This window comes from Coregonus clupeaformis, unplaced genomic scaffold, assembly GCF_020615455.1.
Source record: "Coregonus clupeaformis isolate EN_2021a unplaced genomic scaffold, ASM2061545v1 scaf0959, whole genome shotgun sequence".
Lineage (NCBI taxonomy): Eukaryota > Metazoa > Chordata > Actinopteri > Salmoniformes > Salmonidae > Coregonus > Coregonus clupeaformis.
Genome location: NW_025534413.1, coordinates 57,243 through 76,807, shown reverse-complemented (window position 1 = coordinate 76,807; position 19,565 = coordinate 57,243). Strand labels below are relative to the sequence as shown.

Genomic DNA, 19,565 nt, shown 5'->3' with positions numbered 1-19,565 from the left:
CTGCCTCTAACCCTGTTGCAGGGGCTGAGTCACTGGCTTGCTGGTGCTCTTTCATGCCGTCCCTGGGAGGGGTGCGTCACTTGAGTGGGTTGAGTTACTGACGTGATCTTCCTGTCTGGGTTGGCGCCCCCCCCTTGGTTTGTGCTGTGGTGGAGACCTCTGTGGGCTATACTCGGCCTTGTCTCAGGATTGTAAGTTGGTGGTTGGGGATATCCCTCTAGTGGTGCGGGGCTGTGCTTTGGCGGAGTGGGTGGGGTTATATCCTTCCTGTTTGGCCCTGTCCGGTTTCTTCGGATGGGGCCACAGTGTCTCCCGGACCGCTCCTGTCTCAGCCTCCAGTATTTATGCTGCAGTAGTTTATGTGTCGGGGGGCTGGGGTTAGTTGGTTATACCTGGAGTACTTCTCCTGTCTTATCCAGTGTCCTGTGTGAATTTAAGTATGCTCTCTCTAATTCTCTCGTTCTCTCTTTCTCTCTGAGAACCTGAGCCCTAGGACCATACGGTCAGGACTACCGGGCATGATGACACCTTGCTGTCCCAAGTCCGCCTGGCCTTGCTGCTATTCCAGTTTCAACTGTTCTGCCTCCGGCTACGAAACCCCTACCTGTCCCAGACCTGCTGTTTTCAACTCTTTAATGATCGGCTATGAAAAGCCAACTGAGAGACCTGAGCCCTAGGACCATACGTCGGGACTACCGGCCGTGGTGACTCCTTGCTGTCCCCAGTCCGCCTGGCCTTGCTGCTATTCCAGTTTCAACTGTTCTGCCTGCGGTTATGGAACCCCTACCTGTCCCAGACCTGCTGTTTTCAACTCTTAATGATCGGCTATGAAAAGCCAACTGAGATTTATTCCCTGATTATTATTTGACCATGCTTGTCACTTATGAACATTTTTGAACATCTTGGCATGGTTCTGTTATAATCTCCACCCGGCACAGCCAGAAGAGGACTGGCCACCCCTCATAGCCTGGTTCCTCTCTAGGTTTCTTCCTAGGCTTTCGCCTTTCTAGGGAGTTTTTCCTAGCCACCGTGCTTCTACACCTGCATTACTAGCTGTTTGGGGTTTTAGGCTGGGTTTCTGTACAGCACTTCGAGATATTAGCTGATGTAAGAAGGGCTATATAAAATAAAATTGATTGATTGATTGAATTGTATTTAAATTCATATTCATTAAAGATTTTTAGTCAAGACTTGAAAAGTGCCATTTATTTCAAATGATAATTATTCAGTGTCTGCAACCCTCAAGAACCAGGGTGAGTCTGGGTCCCCCTTTAACTGGGCAAACACAACTTGCATATCGTCATAGACTAGGCCGAAACGTTAATCTTTTAACCTTGCTTAAATAAAACAATGCATTTTTAATAGTGAGCAAGAGTTTTCTATGATGATTAAAGTTTTTTGGTCGCGCCCTCCACTTTTTTGTCAAATAATGTAATAAGTTAATTATTAAAAGCATTAAAATTGGGATTGGGATGTTTCCCACTTATTTATACAACCTACTCCACAAAGTTTAGAGAAATGTTCTGAAATTAATTAAGAATTAAACAGAAGAAAATCCGAATTGAAGGCAACTATAATGCAAAGAATTTAATGGTCTATGGTTCAATCCTGTTTCTGGTCTAATGAATAATTAATATTGTTTCTCCTCTTCCTTGTGGCAAGCGCAGCAGCACACTGCCCTCCAAAGCCTGCAAAAAAAACGCCGGACTGCCCCTTTCCTCGCCCTGCATGGAACATCCAGGGTCACGTCCTTGGTGACGTGTGGGGTGATGTCCAGGGTGACCACAGCAACATCCTCTGGAAAGGGACAAAAGCGGGGCAGAATGTAAATAAATGCAAACCGTAGGTTCTAAACACTGGCCAGTTGAATGGGATCTTTTATTTCAGCTCATGAAACATGGGACCAACACTTTACATGTTATCATGATGAACGGCACCTGTCAGAGTGCTTTCTATAAGTCTTACTCACCTGCTTGGATGGCAGATGGCAGAGTGGCGTAGACGGCCACCATGAGAGGCTTTTCTTCAGGTGTGACGTCCGCAACCTCCAAGAGTGAAGAAGCAGGGTATTTATCTGTGTTAGGGGTGAGGTCCAAAACCTCCAGCTGAGAACAAGCCGGATCTGCCTCTGTGTTAGGGGTGATGTCCACAACCTCTAGGTGGGTAGAAGCCGGGTCTGCCTCTATGTAAGGGGTGATGTCCACAACTTCCAAGTGGGACGAGACGGGTTCTGCCTCTGTGTTAGGGGGGATGTCCACAACCTTCAGGTGGGTAGAAGCCGGGTCTGCCTCTGTGTTAGGGGTGAGGTCCAAAACCTCCAGCTGAGAACAAGCCGGGTCTGCCTCTGTGTAAGGGGTGATGTCCACAACCTTCAGGTGGGTAGAAGCCGGGTCTGCCTCTGCGTAAGGGGTGATGTCCACAACTTCCAAGTGGGAAGAGACGGGTTCTGCCTCTGTGTTAGGTGTGACGAACACAATCTCCAAGTGAGAAGAAGCCGGGTCTACCTCTGTATTAGGGGTGATGTCCACAACCTTGAGGTGGGAAGAAGCCGGGTCTACCTCTATGTTAGGGGTGATTTCCACAACTTCCAGCTGGGAATAATCCGGGTCTGCCTCTGTGTTAAAGGTTATGTCCACAACCTCTAGGTGGAAAGAAGCCAGGTCTGCCTCTGTGTTAGGGGTGATGACCACAAACTTCAGGTGAGTAGAAGCCTTCTTAGCCTCTGTGTTAGGGGTGATGTCCACAAGATCCAAGTGGAAAGCAGCCAGATCTGCCTCTGTGTTAGTGATGATTTCCATAACCTCCTGGTGGGAAGAAGATGGGTCTGCCTCTGTGTTAGGGGTGATGTCCACAAGCTCCTGGTGGGAAGAAGCCAGGTGTGCCTCTTTGTTAGGAGTGATGTCCACAACCTCCAGGTGGGAAGAAGCAAGGTGTGCCTCTGTGTTAGGGGTGATGTCCACAACCTCCAGGTGGGAAGAAGCAAGGTGTGCCTCTTTGTTAGGGGTGATGTCCACAACCTCCAGGTGAGAAGAAGCCGGGTCTGCCTCTGTGTTAGGGGTGATGTCCACAACCTCCTGGTGAGAAGAAGCCGGGTCTGCCTCTGTGTTAAGGGGGATTTCCACAACCTCCAGGTGGGAAGAAGCCTGGTCTGCATCTGTGTTTGGGGTGACAATTAACATCCTGATTGGATCTACTACTACAAGGCACCAGGATGTCATGACAAAATACATCTGTCAGAGTGCTCTCTATGAGTGCTACTCACCTGCTTGGATGTCAGCTGGTAGTGTGGCGGAGACGGCCACCACTAGGACAGGGGAACTGGCAGGGTGTCTGCAGTAGGCTGGAAGTAGCTTTTCACCTCGTCCGCCACAAAGGCACAGACAGAGCTCATAAAAAAAGGGGTTGTGAGGTCATCCAGGGAGAAGGACTGGCTGATTCTCCCGAGGATCGACCTCACAGAGTCAAAAGCAGCAGCCCGGGAGAAAGGGGTGTGAGGAGAAGAGGCCTTCAACATGCTGGAGAGCTTCTCCCCTACGGCCACCACCATACTCACAGCCATCCCGCTTAGGAGGATGGGGGTGATCTGAATGGCCTTCCTCTGGCTGAAGCCACAGGGCCAGGAGGATCCTGGGCACCAGCTCCACCACCACCTGGGATGGGCTGAGCAGGTTGCTACAGGGCTTATTGGACAGCTTGTCCAGAATGCTCCTCACAGCTCTCTCCACGATGATGTGGACCTTGGGGTCGCTGAAATCAACAAAAAGCAGCAGAGAAAGCTAAACGATGTGCAATGTTCACACAGAGAACACTGCCCTAGTTTTTTTCTGCATAGCTCCAGATGTGTAGATGAATGGAGCAAGCCGTATGCAGGGCAGTACATGGAACTCACATGTCAGCGCCAGCTGGAGAGGTGGGGTGCATAGAGCGGCGGAGCTTGCAGACAGCCTCGTGCTCCATGTCAATCATTTTTAGGCAGGTGTTTACTTCCCAGGTCTGCCGTAGGAAACAGGAAGTCCCATTAGTGTAATTTCACAACAGATATATTCTGCTGTACTAACTAGTTGTTGAAAGGCTAGAAAAGAGCTCACTGACTGATAGTCTAAGTCTCTAACTCTCATTCTCTTACCAGCCGAGCGAGTTCGTTCCCCCTCCTCCAGGGTTTCCCTTCCACACCCTTCAAATAAAACACAAAGCATTTCAACTTTCCTGGCTTCCTATTTATCTGTTGTTTATTTTACCCACACCTCCTGGAGTGCTGCTGGTGACAGAGAATGGCAGTGAAGGTGAGAGCTGACGTGGTACTCACCTCTCCCTAAGGGATTTTTTGCCCTGAGACACCAGCCAGTCGCTCATGTGCTCCGTGGTGACATGTGGCGAGACCTGGCCTCGACTCTGGAGCAGCAGATAGTGGACCATGAGCTTCTTCTGCAAGATGAGGTAAGGTGTGAGACCGTGCCACTAAAGACCATATAATGTGCTTTCAGAAGGGCCTCTCGCAACATTTCACAACTGCTCATGTCTCACAATTTGCAAGTGATATTAAGAACTCTTATGACCATCTTCTCTAAACTGTCTTGAAATAAAACTCTTGTTTTTGGATTAAATCTCTTTTTTTCTGTGGTTACTGTTTTTGTGGGATGAATCTTACCTGTTTATTGTAATATGCTTCCTCCCAGCAGGCCTGCAGAGTCTGAAAATAAAGGCTGCTTCTACAGAATTCCTTTGAAGATAATTAAAATAATTATGCTTTATTAGGTACATTATGCACAGGCATTTACAGTATGCCAAAAGGAATATCTCCTAAGATTACCTTAGTGGGACCATAAGTGAACTCAGGAATGCTCCCAACCCTATCCATGGTCAGAGGGGGACGAAATGCAGCGCTATAGATATACGGGATGCTCTAGAGATAACAGGAATGACTTAAAGTCGCGAATGATCAATGCCTGTGGAGTCGTCCAATTTGCTGCGCTGAGAATTGAGTTGTAGGCGATATTTGGTTATGTTTGGCGCAATATACATGTTTACATTCTATTGCCATGGAGAAATTGAGTTTCTAGAACCTGTTTTCTTCTATGTCTTTATTTCGTGAAAGATTAAGATCTTTATTTTGTCATAATGTGTATATGTGGACGTTGGAGCCCGTTCCGATTCATGACGTGGTTATCCAGGTGCATGTTGCATAGACCTACTAATCCAACCTTGCCTTACAAGTTAAATTAAATTAGTATATATGCCTATACAAATCTATTGACCACGTCCATTTAAATCAATGATTGTCAATTGAACATGTGGTTGTTGCGTTATCCTGTTGTGCGTGTCAGGTGTCCTCTTAAGCACGTTATTCCAATATTTCCTAGAATTGACGCAGGTTACACTTTTGCAAAACTACTCGGTTAAAAATAAGAGCATGAATGACAATAAAGGTATGACTTGAATTATACGTGTAGTAGTGTGATGTTTCCCCTAGATTATGCACCAAATTGCACACAAGGACAGTTCAAGTAGGCCAGGTCAAGAGGGGATGTTAATAAGTTAATAATAATAATAATTCAATGTGGTTTCTTTATTTAATTACAGCTCCATAGCTAATGTTATTTTTTGGTGTACAAACATTTTTATGTATCTATATTGTAAATACACCTAATTGTAAAAGGTGTGTATATTTTGGTTTGGTCCATCGCGGGTTATCTGTATTTATGTACCCTCTTATTGTTGTCTTTTGCCTGACCTTCAACTAGCAAGGTATGTTGTCCTTGGCGCCGTAATTTGTCAATATAAAACTGTGGTAAAGAAACACAAAGTGCTGTTACGCAACTACAGGTTTTGTTCCAATGTGGACAATATAAAGATGTATGTTAACAACTTTCACCGAGCTCGCTAATTAGGGTACCTTTTGTAACTCGGGAGTATTTGGGGCAGTGTTTGAGTGAGTTTCTATGTGCTCACGCAGGTGCCCGAGAGCTGTGGCTGCACCAAGGGCTAACCTATTGTGTGTTGTCTCTTCGTGTACAGGTATGTCTTTTATTTTGTCAGAATTATGTTGTATATCATTTTACTTGTATTGTATAGTGTGTTGTTAGGCACTGAATGTGTGCATGCAGCACCTGTTCTCTTTGCCTGACCTTCAACTAGCAAGGTGCCCGAGAGCTGTGGCTGCACCAAGAGCTAACCTATTGTGTGTTGTCTCTTCGTGTGCAGGTATGTCTTTTATTTTGTCAGAATTATGTTGTATATCATTTTACTTGTATTGTATAGTGTGTTGTTAGGCACTGAATGTGTGCATGCAGCACCTGTTCTCTTTGCCTGACCTTCAACTAGCAAGGTGCCCGAGAGCTGTGGCTGCACCAAGAGCTAACATATTGTGTGTTGTCTCTTCGTGTGCAGGTCGAATAAAAATTATCCAACCATCAGAATTCCAGTTGTGGCAGTGTCCTAATTACGTGACCTGCCGACTGGTCAGCTCAAGCCGACCGCCGGAGCTGTGCATGTGGATGAGGTGCACGACCTGCGCATGTGAATTTGTTGATGGTTTACTGTAAGTGAATATATACTGTAAACAGTGAAAGTGAATGTAGCATATTCATTAGATACAGGTATTCGTGCTTATTTGTATGTTTTGGATGAATTTGTTTATTGCATTTATTTTTTGGGGTATTTGAATGCACTAAATTACATTGTATTTTAGTGCTCTGTTGAGCCATGGAAGATTCTCAAATCCATAAGACGTGTAATGCTGGGGGTTTTAGTGTGGGTAGAGGGAGGGGTGTCCTTCCATTTACACCAATTGTACAGTCAGCTCCTGGGAGTAGAGCGTTTGCTAGTCCTGAGTTTGCAAGCACTGGGAGGGGTAGGCTGTTTGTTCCACCTGACCAGGGTATCCCACCTCTGTCTTTTGATGTACCATCATCCACAGTACTCGGTGATAATAGGGTGGCAGGTAGCTTAGTGGTTAAGAGCGTTGTGCCAGTAACCGAAAGGTCGCTGGTTCTAATCCCCGAGCCGACTAGGTGAAAAATCTGTCGACGTGCCCTTGAGCAAGGCACTTAACCCTAATTGCTCCTGTAAGTCGCTCTGGATAAGAGCGTCTGCTAAATGACCAATTATTTATAATGGGACGCCTCCGAGTCAGCTTAGTGACCTTATTAAGCAGATTGGTTCAGAGATAGGAGAATCTATCAGAGCGAGTTTACTGCAGCCTGGGGTTTCAAGTCTTTCTCCTGCCCGTCCCCCTCACCAACCCCAGCAGTTTCCCCTGCCTGAGCAGTGTGGGTCAAACTTTATTGATGCGTCCAAGCTGAATCTGGTTGTGAAGTCAGATGTTAGTGCTCCACCTCTTTTTAGGGGTGATGGCTCAGATAAGTACTCTGTCCTGGAGTGGGAGGAGTTAATGGAAGTCTACCTAGAGAAGAGGGGTTACACTGGGTCTGGGAATGTTGGGGAGGTGATGTCTAGGCTCATGGGGAGGGCACGGGATGTGACCAAAGTCTGGAAGCGTAACAACCTTGTTGTCACAGATGTTAAGGCGGTGTTCAGTGTTCTCAAGCAACACTTTGGGGATACTGTCTGCTCAGGTATGCCATTAGCTGATTTCTATTCAATCAAACCATATGCTAATGAGGGTCCAATAGATTTCTGGATTAGGCTTAACAAAGCTGCAGAGGCAGCCGAACAGTACCTTGTGAGTGAGGGCAGGACCTTACCCAATCAGTGCTCAGAGTTGGCAGTCATGTTTGTACGCAACTGTCCTGATAAAGAGTTGGCCCAAGTGTTCAAGAGCAAACCCATTCGTGACTGGACAGCCAGTGAGGTACAGGATCGGTTGGATGAACTGTTAAGGGAAGGTAAAGCATGTAGAACACAACTTTCACAGCAGGTGGCTGCCGTTTTTGACTGCCCTCAGGAGGGAGTGGGTCCTGTGAAAAGACCTAATGTTTCATATTTTTCTCAATGTGGCCGTGAACCAGACCAGGCACCATCTGTATCTGAGGGTGGGACATTAATGAAAGTTTTGACTTTGTTAGAGAATGCTCTGGTCAGCAATACTCAGTCTGTGAACAGAGGGCCCTGTAAACAGTTCCACAAACATCAGCGTGAGTGCGCTGTCTGTGGAAGCACTAATCACTGGACCAAAGCTCACTGTCAGATGCACCAGCTGTGCTTCAAGTGCTTTTCTCCGGGCCACATGAGCTTTGACTGTAGTGAGGCTGGGCAGCGACAGAGCCCTGGATATGGACAGACTGGCAGGTCTCAGGAAAACTAGAAAGCCTCCATTCTGAGGAGGGCAATGTGAGGCATTCTTATTTTTCCTCCACTGATGATGATATCCAATCTGTTCATTCTTACTTTTATGAGTCAGTACCCAAGAACAACACAGTAATTTTTCTATGTGTTTTTTTCTCTCCATGCCGGAGGCTGCCCAGCCAGAGGAGGTAGCCAGACGGACAACCAGCCCCCCCAGGGACATCACCAGGCCTGAGGCCTTCGTCCGGACAGGACCCCTGCTGGCCAGGAGAGCCCAGAGGGATGCTCCTCCTCCAAAGATGGTCCCCAAACCCCCGATTGCCCCCCGGCCCAAACTGCTTCCCTCCCTGGGCCAGGGCAACGTGTCCCTGGTCAGTGCCAACACCTGGGATGAGAGCACCAAGAAGAAGGGCAAGAAAGGTTAGCACTTCTCCTTGTGCAATGACACATTTTTCCTATTGAATGTATTGTCAATATTGTATAATGTATGTTTTTAGCTGATGTACAACCAGGAAGATGATTCATAACCATTCACAAATGAATTATTTATGAATGAATCTAACCTAATGTAATGTAAATGAAAGGAGTCAGAGTCCAGAGGTCTAGCCTGGGCCTGAGGCATATCCCCCGTGACCTAGAGATGGCGATGATGAGGCCCCGTCTGGTCAAGTCGGCCGTTCCCTCCCAGCGGCCCTACCAGCCGTGGGACGACGAGGACGAGGTGGACATTTGCGCCCTGCCTACATGTGCCCCATGTACGACCAGGAAGAGAGAAGCGGCAGGGGCAACCAGAGGGTGGCAGTGGAGGCCCTGGACAACATTCCTTTCAGAAGGAAAAAAAACAACATAATTGAATGCATGAATTTAGCTAAAAACTATAAACCATCATAAAAGCCTTTGGAGTCATACAGTAAAGCTCAGATGAAAGACACCTTGGAGATCCTGATATCTAACACATTGCAATGTTGCTCCTTCTAAACAGAATGGCTGTTTCACCTAGTAGTCCAACACATTGTAATGTTGCTCCTTCTAAAACAGAATGGCTGTTTCACCTAGTAGTCCAACACATTGTAATGTTGCTCCTTCTAAACATAATGGCTGTTTCACCTAGTAGTCCAACACATTGTAATGTTGCTCCTTCTAAACATAATGGCTGTTTCACCTAGTAGTCCAACACATTGTATTGTTGCTCCTTCTAAAACAGAATGGCTGTTTCACCTAGTAGTCCAAGACAGAAGTAGGTGGTCAGTAATGGTTCTTGTTTTACAATTAAGCCAACTGGTTCAGTAAGTCTCAGATTGCATCTAAGATATGTGACTTGAAGGTTATTCCTGAAACAGTGTCCATCCATTTCCAAAAGTGAAAACCCAGCCCACATTTAATAGTAGATACTTGATGTGTTTGTAGACCAAAGAGTGATAAGTTATGAAGAGAACAATGTGGAAGTTGATTCCATTGTGTTAGTTCATCCATCCTTCAGCAGCCAGCCAGTCAGTCTCCCCTTGATTCATCAACATCCTGCAATGTCATATTTCCACCAGCAGAGGTCACTGATTCCACTATCTGAATTGTATCACTGTTCAAAGCCGCCTATGTCTTATTCAAGGTTCTTCCTCCATTTCATGGCTTAAGGTAAACAGACATACACATGCATGGATCCAGAGTATTATTTTATTAAAGCCTTTTATAAAACACATCATCCACAGGCTGATAATCTTCCATGGTCCCATTGCAAAGTCAAGTCCTTTGGAATACGTATAGGAGATACTGGATCTTTCCACGGTCAAAGAAAGCATGTTTCCTTTTGCATAGAAACACTATAATGTTCTCTTATAAGACACTGAAGAAGAATAAAACATCTAAAAGCCCTTTCATGGTTCTAGAACTGTTGTCCAAATAAGCACAACTTTGGCGGTTGAGGCCTGCCTCATTGGACACCCAAGTGGACTACCGAAACAAATGGAACCCACCTCCATCATTGGCAGTGAGATAAGAGAGGAGGCTGCAAATAAATATAAACGGGAAAATGGACATGCAATCTTCACAATAAATGATGAAATTAAAAAAAAACTAAAAGCGCTATGATGAGGTGATGCAGGAGAAGGACGACTTTGTGACCTATAACACCTCCTTCCATGGATCTTCTGGCTCTCCAGTCTTTGATTACCTTGGTCGAGTGTTCGGCATGCATACTGGTGGCTTTGCCTATAAGGATAAGCGAACACAGATCACAGAGAGTGTTCTAGAGTACGCCCTCCCACTGCTCACCATCTTACAGAACTTTGTCATCCGTTTGAAGGAGGACAACAATCAGGCAGTTTTGAAAAGAGTTCATGAAGAGGCACAGAACAACCTCTTCCTGTTTGAAGCTCTTTTCAAGACAGATGGTGATGAGCCTATGGATGAGTCCTAGGAGATTGTTGCAAATACAGTTAAGTCCTGGGAACAACACAACAATGCCACCCAGTGGTTGTCCTGGGAACAACACAACAATGCCACCCAGTGGTTGTCTTGGGAACAACACAACATCTATTAAGAATTCAGAGATAGGCCGCAAATACTGTAATGTCAGTATTTATGTTCAACCATTGCACTAGTGCCTTTCGGGCATTTTAGGGTATTGATAGATGACCTGTTCTCAGACAAATGTACATATTTTTTTTAACATTTTGTATTGTTTTATTTCTCCTTTGTCTGCTGTAATTCTCATCACTGGTTCCTTATTATGTCCTCTGCAATTCTGTGAAGCAGGGCTTTCTTTGAAAAAAAGAGACTTTGGTCTCAGTGGGGCCTTCCCTGCAAAAATAAACGTTTCAGTAAATAAACAGATGAAGACAACTACCTGGATCAGATTGCAACAATCAAACTATAGTTTTATTGTGTTCTACATTTTGATGACTTGATTCAGTTTTCATCACTTGTCTTTGCTTTAACTCGTCTCAATAGATCACGTTGAATAGAGTAATAGATCAATACTTTTGTACTCTTCTTTGTAGTTGCTCGACCAACTCATCAGTTGGTCGGTTCGATTCACGGGACCACCCATAAGTAAAAAAAAAAAAAAAAAAAAAAAAAATGTTATGCATGTATGACTGTTAAGTCTCTTTGGATAAAAGCATCTGCTAAATGGCATATTATTATATTACTTCATGGACCCGTCATTTTTGCTTTCTTGGTTTGACAGCTTGTAAAGGTTCATCATGAGTACAAGGTGGTAACTGTTATTACATTGGCACACTGTATCATTTAGAAATTGTTACAAAGTCATGAAATGAAAACAACCATGCATAAAACCAGTGACAGACTAATCAATAAATATGTCGACAATTACAGCTTGCTTATTGCTTCTTATTGCAAGTGGACCACACAACGGTGTGTCTGATCATTTAACCGGCACAGACCATGGAATTTGAGGAGAGAGAAATAACGTGAATCCGTCACGTGATCTAATGTCCTGGCTGTAGAGCTTGTGATTTATCTAGAAATATCTTTATGGTGATTTAGCCCTCAACCTACAGCAGAAGAGGCAACCCTCTCTTCAACATTAGATTGGATGGTCTGCTCCAAACAGTACAGGGTGAGACAGTGGTACATGACTTTTACATCATCTAGTTTCAGTAAAGTGATAAATTAGCAGAATATTGAATGCATACAAATATCATGTCAGCTTTTTTTTTAGACAAGAATAGAACAGGAAATTATTGGTATTAATGACAAGTAGTTCAACGACCATTAAGTCAGACTTTATTTATTTTGGTGATGTCTTTTTAAAAACCAAAAGAGAATGCACTTGATAATCTAAGCGATTTAAAAAATAGATTAAAAAAAGTTCAACATTTCTTCTCATCAATCACATCTGGATTGATCAGTTTTGCTCATTTCCTGATCATATCTAAGAGAAAAGCCAACATAGCCTGGGCCTACTGTATAGGCTGACAAATGACAAGCCTGGCTGCAATTAGGTTGTTCTCCTCTGGTGCAGATTTACAATCCCACAGATATGAGCTTCATTACTTACACACATCAAATACCACACAAATCAAGCACTGTTCAAATAAAATACAATTTATGTTCAATATCAATGACAAGTCGCAATGTGCAGAGACGGAGTCATCACAGATTTCACCTGCAGAATTTTGATAGGACAGTGTAGTTATTGCGTGCTAGGAATATGGGACCAAATACTAAACTTTTGACTACTTTAATACACATATAAGTAATAGTGCTTTAATTTCTAAACAGTAAAACAGTATGAAAATACCCTCAAATAAAAAGATGACATTCTGTCCTGTACAAAATGCTGGAGTATAGAGCCAAATTAAATGCTTTAGCTTCCCTGTCCAAATAAATACATAGGGGAGTGTACTTTGGAAATAACATTTCACAGTTTAAATGTTTCCCTTTCACAGCACAGAGGAATGCATCTACACAGTGTACAAAACATTAGGAACACCTTCCTAATATTGAGTTGCTTATCCCCCTTTTGGCCTCAGAACAGCCTCAATTCGTCGGGGCATGGACTCTACAAGGTGTCAAAAGCGTTCCACAGGGATGCTGGCCCATGTTGACTCCAATGCTTCCCACAGTTCTGTCAAGTTAGCTGGATGTCCTTTGGGTGTGTCACGCCCTGACTCTGGGGACTCTTATTTGTTGAGCCAGGGTGTGATTTTCTATGTTTGTGATCTAGGTTTTCTAGAGCTATGTTGGCCGGTGTGGTTCCCAATCAGAGGCAGCTGTCGCTCGTTGTCTCTGATTGGGGCCCATACTTAGGCAGCCTATTGGCTCTAGTGGGTTGTGGGATCTTGTTCCGTGAAAGGTATGTTGTTTGTATCTACCTTGGACTTCACGTTTCGTTTATTGTTTTGTCGTTGTGTTTATTAAGTTTAAATAAACATGTATGCATATCACGCTGCGCCTTGGTCTGACCCGTCCTTGAACGAACGTGACAGGGTGGTGGACCATTCTACACACGGGAAACTGTTGAGCGTGAAAAACCCAGCAGCATTGCAGTTCATGACACAAACCGGTGCACCTACTACCATACCCAGTTCAAGGGCACTTAAATATTTTCTCTTGCCCATTCACCCTCTGTATGGCACACATACACAATCCCATGTCTCAATTGTCTCAAGGCTTAAAAATCATTATTTAACCTGTCTCCTCCCCTTCATCTATACTGATTGAAGTGGATTTAACAGGTGACATCAATAAGGGATCATAGCTTTCACCTGGATTCACCTGGTCAGTCTGTCATGGAAAGCATAGGTGTTCTTACATTTTACATTTTAGTCAATTAGCAGACGCTCTTATCCAGAGCGACTTACAGTTAGTGAATGCATGCATGTTTTTTTGTTTGTTTAGTTTTTTTTGTTTTTTTTCATACTGGCCCTCCGTGGGAAACGAACCCACATCCCTGCCGGCCAAACCCTCCCCTACCTTGGACGACGCTGGACCAATTGTGCGCCGCCCCATGGGTCTCCCGGTCGCGGCCGGCTGCGACAGAGCCTGGACTCGAACCAGGAAGCTGTAGTGGTACAGCTAGCGCTGCGATGCAGTGCCTTTATACACTGTGTACGTCAGTGCTTTTTGCTTTTCAATAAAAAGTAGCCTTCAGTGCAAATATTTTCCCTCAATCATGTGTTATGGAGCATGTTTATTTTCCAGGCAATTGTTAACATTTTGTTATTTTTTTTAAACGTTTTTATTTGTTTGTCCTACAACACATGCTGACTCTCCTCCTCCACTCTGCTGTTCTGGGGCGCGTTCAGCGGAAAGCAACGTTTTGGAACGTTCAGATAGATATATGCTATGTAATAATAATGTATTACATTTGCAAAAGCGCGCTTTCCATTATACAAGAAAAATCTCAAAGTGCATAAAATTAAAGATCAACTAGATGCATTTATTTTTAATTAAAAAAGTAAAATAACCATATCATGAAAAGCAACAAAGTCTAGGAGGAAGGGTAGCTCGGCCAGCCGATAGAGATGTCATAAAGCGTCTCAGAGAAGGACTGCTGATTAAGGATCAGTTTTGCATTTAAGATCACAATTAATAAGATTACAGGACAGAGGGGGGACCTGGGCACTTATCCACAAAGAGTCTCAGAGTAGGAGTGCTAATCTAGGATCTTTCCATATAATATTATTCATTACGATCTAAAAGACAAAACTGAACCTAGAACAGCCCTCCTACTCTGAGAGGCTTAATACATACATCCCCAACAGAACACAGACCATCCCCAACAGAACACAGACCATCCCCAACAGAACACAGACCAACCCCAACAGAACACAGACCAACCCCAACAGAACACAGACCAACCCCAACAGAACACAGACCAACCCCAACAGAACACAGACCATCCCCAACAGAACACAGACCATCCCCAACAGAACACAGACCATCCCCAACAGAACACAGACCATCTACAACAGAACACAGACCATCCCCAACAGAACACAGACCATCCCCAACAGAACACAGACCATCCCCAACAGAACACAGACCAACCCCAACAGAACACAGACCAACCCCAACAGAACACAGACCATCCCTAACAGAACACAGACCAACCCCAACAGAACACAGACCAACCCCAACAGAACACAGACCAACCCCAACAGAACACAGACCATCCCCAACAGAACACAGACCATCCCCAACAGAACACAGACCATCCCCAACAGAACACAGACCAACCCCAACAGAACACAGACCATCCCCAACAGAACACAGACCAACCCCAACAGAACACAGACCAACCCCAACAGAACACAGACCATCCCCAACAGAACACAGACCATCCCTAACAGAACACAGACCATCCCCAACAGAACACAGACCATCCCCAACAGAACACAGACCATCCCTAACAGAACACAGACCATCCCCAACAGAACACAGACCATCCCTAACAGAACACAGACCATCCCCAACAGAACACAGACCATCCCCAACAGAACACAGACCAACCCCAACAGAACACAGACCAACCCCAACAGAACACAGACCATCCCTAACAGAACACAGACCATCCCCAACAGAACACAGACCATCCCCAACAGAACACAGACCAACCCCAACAGAACACAGACCAACCCCAACAGAACACAGACCATCCCTAACAGAACACAGACCATCTACAACAGAACACAGACCATCAACAACAGAACACAGACCTCCCCAACAGAACACAGACCATCTACAACAGAACACAGACCATCCTCAACAGAACACAGACCATCCTCAACAGAACACAGACCATCCCCAACAGAACACAGACCATCCCCAACAGAACACAGACCATCCCCAACAGAACACAGACCAACCCCAACAGATCACAGACCAACCCCAACAGAACACAGACAAACCCCAACAGAACACAGACCATCCCCAACAGAACACAGTTTATCAGTGAAGAGTAGCCTACACTGTACAGAACAAGGAATCAAAGGGAGGATCTCAATTGCATTTGTGACGCACGTGAAATGTATGGTCACGTTTGTTTTTTTATTTGTGTTTTTATTTTGTTTAAGAGGAATATTTCACGTTCTGATTCATTCTAGGTATTACTTGAGGCCTCCCAATGGTTTCCAATTGAAATGCACATATACCTATTGTTGCCAGTAGAAGGAGATAACGGTACGTTTTGTCTTCACATCTGGAACGGTTTTGAACGAACTGCTGGAACTTCCTCATTCTTCTGAGAGAAGCCTAACTGGAAAGAAGCAAACGTTATCCTGTCGCAACTTTGCTCCTGTTTTACAGGTTGGTACTGTAAACAAACATAATGTTACAAAATAGTAATTGGACAATGTTAGCTATATGTAGACGAGTCTGTATAAGAGTTGTGAAGTGTGTACTGGTTAATATAACCGAAGAAACAGTGAGCAGGACACGATGTCGAGGGCGGGAAGTGAAATGAAAGTGAAAGAAATATTGAGCCTATTTAATGCAACCCTTGCTGTTAATAGATCGCTAAGCAGCATACAACTGAGCTGGTGGCAAGTAGAAACAGTGAGCTGGACACGATGTCGAGGGCGGGAAGTGAAATGAAAGTGAAAAAAATATTGAGCCTATTTAATGCAACCCTTGCTGTTAATAGATCGCTAAGCAGCATACAACTGAGCTAAGCGTTTGGAAATGACAAGTTCACTTTCTCGTCCATAGCCTAAAAACACATACAGTGGGGAAAAAAAGTATTTAGTCAGCCACCAATTGTGCAAGTTCTCCCACTTAAAAAGATGAGAGAGGCCTGTCATTTTCATCATAGGTACACGTCAACTATGAAAGACAAATTGAGAAAAAAAAATCCAGAAAATCCCATTGTAGGATTTTTAATGAATTTATTTGCAAATTATGGTGGAAAATAAGTATTTGGTCACCTACAAACAAGCAAGATTTCTGGCTCTCACAGACCTGTAACTTCTTCTTTAAGAGGCTCCTCTGTCCTCCACTCGTTACCTGTATTAATGGCACCTGTTTGAACTTATTATCAGTATAAAAGACACCTGTCCACAACCTCAAACAGTCACACTCCAAACTTCACAATGGCCAAGACCAAAGAGCTGTCAAAGGACACCAAAAACAAAATTGTAGACCTGCACCAAGCTGGGAAGACTGAATCTGCAATAGGTAAGCAGCTTGGTTTGAAGAAATCAACTGTGGGAGCAATTATTAGGAAATGGAAGACATACAAGACCACTGATAATCTCCCTCGATCTGGGGCTCCACGCAAGATCTCACCCCGTGGGGTCAAAATGATCACAAGAACGGTGAGCAAAAAATCCCAGAACCACACGGGGGGACCTAGTGAATGACCTGCAGAGAGCTGGGACCAAAGTAACAAAGCCAACCATCAGTAACACACTACGCCGCCAGGGACTCAAATCCTGCAGTGCGAGACGTGTCCCCCTGCTTAAGCCAGTACATGTCCAGGCCCGTCTGAAGTGCATTTGGATGATCCAGAAGAGGATTGGGAGAATGTCATATGGTCAGATGAAACCAAAATATAACTTTTTGGTAAAAACTCAACTCGTCATGTTTGGAGGACAAAGAATGCTGAGTTGCATCCAAAGAACACCATACCTACTGTGAAGCATGGGGTTGGAAACATCATGCTTTGGGGCTGTTTTTCTGCAAAGGGACCAGGACGACTGATCCGTGTAAAGGAAAGAATGAATGGGGCCATGTATCGTGAGATTTTGAGTGAAACCCTCCTTCCATCAGCAAGGGCATTGAAGATGAAACGTGGCTGGGTCTTTCAGCATGACAATGATCCCAAACACACCGCCCGGGCAACGAAGGAGTGGCTTCGTAAGAAGCATTTCAAGGTCCTGGAGTGGCCTAGCCAGTCTCCAGATCTCAACCCCATAGAAAATCTTTGGAGGGAGTTGAAAGTCTGTGTTGCCCAGCGACAGCCCCAAAACATCACTGCTCTAGAGGAGATCTGCATGGAGGAATGGGCCAAAATACCAGCAACAGTGTGTGAAAACCTTGTGAAGACTTACAGAAAACGTTTGACCTGTGTCATTGCCAACAAAGGGTATATAACAAAGTATTGAGAAACTTTTGTTATTGACCAAATACTTATTTTCCACCATCATATGCCAATAAATTCATTAAAAATCCTACAATGTGATTTTCTGGAATTTTTTTTCTCATTTTGTCTGTCATAGTTGACGTGTACCTATGATGAAAATTACAGGCCTCTCTCATCTTTTTAAGTGGGAGAACTTGCACAATTGGTGGCTGACTAAATACTTTTTTTCCCCACTGTATCAAGTGCAAGTACGCTGTTTAGCTCACATCTGAAGGCTGGCGCCCATTTAGGACGGCTACTGCGGATCGCTAAAATATCCTAATGATTTATGATCACGCTTCCTCAATTCAAATATCATGGCGACACTATACCGAAGATGGTTTGGGATGGTTTAGAAACTTGGGAACAAAGCTCGAGTTAATAGTGTAGGCCGTTATCGCCCGGACTTGTTGAAGCAATGTAATAAGAACAATGTGGACTGCAAAAAATGTAAAACATATTTAGCAAATATGGGCAGGCTATTTAACAAACTAGGCCATAACGGACAAACATTGGAGTTGATGACAACGCAATACATAAAAGACCGTAAGGACACAACTTGAAGCAACCACATATTTAGCCTTGGAGCACGTTCTGATTGGCCAGTGTGGGGCCAAGCGTCCTGTAGTATCGAGTAAATGCTGGCAATTATTGCTGATAAACAAAGGAGTCCGCTCATACTGAACCTTGATCATACGTTTTATTCATATCACAAGATTTCAGCATAAGTGACGGATGTCATGCCCACCCGGAGAGCAGTGTCCTCGAATTGTAATGTCTGCTCTAACCTCTTCTTCGCTTTTTACCCAGTATATATAATCTTCCCAAGATGTGGGTGGCTCCCTCTACTGTCCAATCCCCTGTCTACAACACACACTTCCTGTCTGTTGTATGTGGCGTTACACTAAAACATTCCCTCTTGATACTAAAATAAACATCCTCAAAGGTTCCACTTAAACCCATTAAGAAAGTCATAATCTTAATACACTACATATCCCCCCTTCGAGACGAACTATAAGTCTCGAAAACAAACAGAATAGGATTATGACAAGTAACAATTTATCTTATTGAGTATCTTTAACATTAAACCAAAAACATTTTCCTCTAGAGTGTAAATACCTTTCTATGAAATATGAACAAATGTTTATGAAGTGTGAATACATTACTATGAAATATGAACAAATGTGTATGAAGTGTGAATACATTACTATGAAATATGAACAAATGTTTATGAAGTGTGAATACATTACTATGAAATATGAACAAATCTTTATGGAGTGTGAGAGCGAAAAACTGTCTGGCAACCTTCGTTCCAAATATCCATCCATCAATCAAGACAGTAAAATTCTCTCACGGTCCCTCTGCCCCAGGCAACCACCTAGGTACTCCCGATGAATTCATAAATCTTTATCAATGCATTTGAAACTATGATGCAATTAAATACACATGTAAGCCCCTGCAAACAAAATACTATCCAAAAAATGTCCACTCTCAGGCTGGTCAACCCATCGGACCCTACAGTGAATCTCTATCCCTGCCTAGACTCCATGTCCCTAAGCATTCACGAAATAAACAAAAACATCTAAGATCCCCACATGTATTCAATAACATCAAATATCATTCTACAAAAAGTAATACCTAAGAATATGACACAAATTATGTATTTACACATGCAAATATGTCTATATTTCATTGCAGAGACTGGAATGTAGTCCACTACACTTCATCTCCTCCGTAG

General features: G+C 44.0%; 2 protein-coding genes across 3 annotated transcripts in view; both read left to right on the top strand.

Annotated features, from left to right (window-relative positions):
• The first annotated feature begins 8,405 nt into the window (after positions 1 to 8,405).
• Positions 8,406 to 10,657, top strand: LOC121555442. The gene is made up of 3 exons (XM_045217184.1): positions 8,406 to 8,664; positions 8,829 to 8,999; positions 10,401 to 10,657. The coding sequence occupies exons 1-3, from the start codon at positions 8,406 to 8,408 to the stop codon at positions 10,655 to 10,657; spliced, it is 687 nt and encodes a 228-aa protein (XP_045073119.1).
• Positions 10,658 to 15,642: 4,985 nt separating this feature from the next.
• Positions 15,643 to 19,565, top strand: part of LOC121555431 (serine protease FAM111A) — a 34,558-nt gene continuing 30,635 nt past the window's right edge. For both annotated transcript variants that reach the window (XM_045217186.1, XM_045217185.1), the window contains exon 1: positions 15,643 to 16,014. The gene's annotated coding sequence lies outside the window, so the exon portion shown is untranslated. The remainder of the gene's footprint in view (positions 16,015 to 19,565) is intronic.